We start from the raw sequence: 3,109 nt of genomic DNA, 5'->3' as shown, positions 1-3,109 counted from the left end.
GTGTGTGTGTGTGTGTGTGTGTGTGTGTGTATGCTTATAAGTGGGTGAAACGTCAAGATTTACAAACTTTGAATGTATATATTTTACCTAAAGTTATTTCAGAATTCTAATTGCTTACGTCATTTTAGGTGTTAATGAAAATTTTAATGAGGTGGATATACAGAGTAGGGCTTAACAGCATATCATATTTTAGCATGATCAGAAAAAGTAACTGAGGGATTTAGTTGAGCATACATTGATTGGCCCATTATTATATAAAATAATAAAATGAAGAGCATTAATATAAAACTTAGAAGTGCTTTCCCTCATGTGGTAAAAACAATGTGTATTAATTCTCTGTATTTCATTGCATTGTTTCTCAAAAAATATAAAAATAAGATTTAAATACAGACTTCTTTGTTGTGAAATGTTTGTATAATATGCGCTTATGTACAGTCATTGTTACAAAATTTTGAAGCTATGAAAAAAACGTTAATTCTGAGTAGGTTGCTTTGTGAACTTTATGTTATTAGTATATATGTATACTATAGACTTAGATATTATAATACTAATGTTGAACTTAACAGTCTTCTACTACGAAATTCTTTAGTTTAACTTCATCAACGTACCTTCACTGGATATAAATTTCACTTAAACAATAGGCCAAAAACCTGTCTTATGATCCCTATTTATGAAATAGAAACTACAGGACAATATTAATTAGGTAAATTGTGAATTATAAGAACATATATATATGTACACGTATATTAAGCAAGAGACTAAACATTAGAATAAAGCTTAGATTGATGTGAGATAACCAGTCAAATGTCTTCTTTTCTATCAATCTAATAGTCTTGTACGGTATTGGAAACAAGAAGAAACTTTATTTAATTATTAAAAATGGAATGTTTATGCAAGTTTCATAAAAACAAATATTTGGGAAAGCTTAGAAGATTGGGTAACAACTTTATTGTATAATAAATGTTTATAGCTTTCTGTCAGTACTGATTTAGAGCTGGGAGTGGATATGAATTAAAAGTGAGGCATTGAGTCTTTGTTGTTCACTTCAATTTACTGTATAAATAAATAAATATAAGTTTGCCAAATTGTATGCCTTTATTGTGAGACAGTCACTTAAACTATCTGTAGGTCTATAAATATGAAATATTTTTGTGTATTCAGAATAGTGTGTGAAATGCTGCTAAACACAAGTAATCAGTTTGATCTGTTTGCATGCTGATGAAACCAAATTTAATTTTTCATTGATAAATAACAGCATGGTGCTTAAAGACTTCTAATATAAAAAGTAACTTATTTTATTCATGATTGTTATAGAAAATTTATATAGATTGAATTTTTGTTATGCTTACTTTTTTGCCATGTGGTACAAAAAATGAGGCAAAGCCAGTGGAGACTAATATTGTCAAGTATGTTTTAATGACTTATGATTTATATCGAGATATTAGTGTAATGTTATGTTTGTCTCTCTGTTTACCTAAGCTGGCCTGGGTAGGACAGGAACATTAATAGGTTGTTATATCATGAAGCACTATCGTTTCACAGCAGCAGAAGCCATTGCTTGGATACGAATATGTCGACCAGGATCCATCATTGGTCAACAGCAGCACTGGCTAGAAGAGTAAGAGAAATGCGTAAAGTAAAAGTTTTACCAGGCGTGTGTTATAAATATTGTTTTCTACAGTAGAATATACATAGGCTAATCTATGACAGTTAAGGTAACTATGCATATAACTTGATTATATACTGTTGTGTTTGATTTAAAAACACTGAAAACATGATTTCTAAATTAATTGTGGATGCATGAATTTTGTGATTAAGTCGTGTTAATTAAATTATTCTGCTTAAATGTATGTACGTATGTATGCAGTTCTGATTATCAAACGGTTTGTGAAAATTTTGTGAGCACACCGAAAAAGCAGCCCAGATATTGTTGGTTCATAGTTACGAATGATATTAATTTGAAAAATTTTATGGAATAATTCAAAGTTATGCTAATATGAAACACAAAAAATAGGGATAAATGGTAATAAGTGTTTCTGAAAGAAATTGTCCGTAAATATTATTTTCCTAATTTATAATAATACATACTTGATGTCTTGTTCAAATACCTTAGTTGTTGGAACTGAAGTTGCTGTCGAAATGTCAGAATGGAGTTTTACCCAGATAGCTGTTTATAAACACTACTAATGTGTAAATGAACCATCTTAACGCACATTGTAATTTATATATATATTTTGAATATCACAAAAATAGGTAATATAAAATAATACAAAAGTTCCTACCCAATCAATAAACAACTATATACTTTATTAATGACAACATATATGAAATTTTAAGTTATGGTCTCATATTTATTCAGAAAAGTTATCCAAATACCTCAGTGAAATAATAATATTGCTCAAGAACAAGTCTGTACAAAAGTATCCAATTATTTTATCTTTTTATGTAATATACAAGTTTGTTTTTTTCTGTCACTGTAGAATGAAAAATAATGATCCAGTTTAATATATATCTGAATTAAATCACCAAAAGTACTTAAAGAAAAACTAATAGATATAGTTTTATTTAAATGCTACAGAAGAAAGCCATGAGATATGCAACATGGAAAAGCTGTAGCACAAAATATAAACAGTAAAAGTTCGATGATGATGAACCCACTGGAGACGGCTTGAATAGGTAATGAAGAAAAACTTTAATATAAGTAACACCCATTCTCGTTCCCTTTCTGGACAGACTTTAAATATTCTTTTTTTGAGCCCACATGCTTAATATTTCTATCATTGTGTCATGTTCTGGGTGTGTTCTATCTTGTTGTGGATCGACTTTCCTGTCCAGACAAAGTTTATCCGACAGTGTGGTATCTTTATTCTCTTGTTTTCTTGTGGCTATACCTTCTGTGGTGTACTCCTCACCTGGATGCATTTGCCACATCTCTCAATACCAAATTATCTCTTGTTTTGGTCTCTGGTTCCTCGTCCTTTTGCTGTTGATGCTTTCAGTCAAGATTGGACCAACAAATACCTGTATGTTTATCCTCCCATTGGTCTTCTTCACAGGGTGATCTCGATCATCTATGCCACTCTGTGTCAAGTCCTTCTGATTGCTCCTT

General features: G+C 30.4%; 1 protein-coding gene across 1 annotated transcript in view; it reads left to right on the top strand.

Moving 5' to 3' along the window:
- The window catches only part of LOC106471596 (dual specificity protein phosphatase CDC14AB-like), a 20,250-nt gene that overhangs the window by 6,345 nt on the left and 10,796 nt on the right, over nucleotides 1–3,109 (top strand). Inside the window, exon 3 of the mRNA XM_022400214.1 lies at nucleotides 1,480–1,618. Coding sequence (XP_022255922.1) covers nucleotides 1,480–1,618 — 139 coding nt within the window. The remainder of the gene's footprint in view (nucleotides 1–1,479; nucleotides 1,619–3,109) is intronic.

Source organism: Limulus polyphemus, unplaced genomic scaffold (genome assembly GCF_000517525.1).
Source record: "Limulus polyphemus unplaced genomic scaffold, Limulus_polyphemus-2.1.2 Scaffold4722, whole genome shotgun sequence".
In the NCBI taxonomy this organism is placed as follows: Eukaryota; Metazoa; Arthropoda; class Merostomata; order Xiphosura; family Limulidae; genus Limulus; species Limulus polyphemus.
The sequence above is the reverse complement of the archived record's forward strand: the minus strand, read 5'-3'. Positions and strand labels throughout refer to the sequence as shown.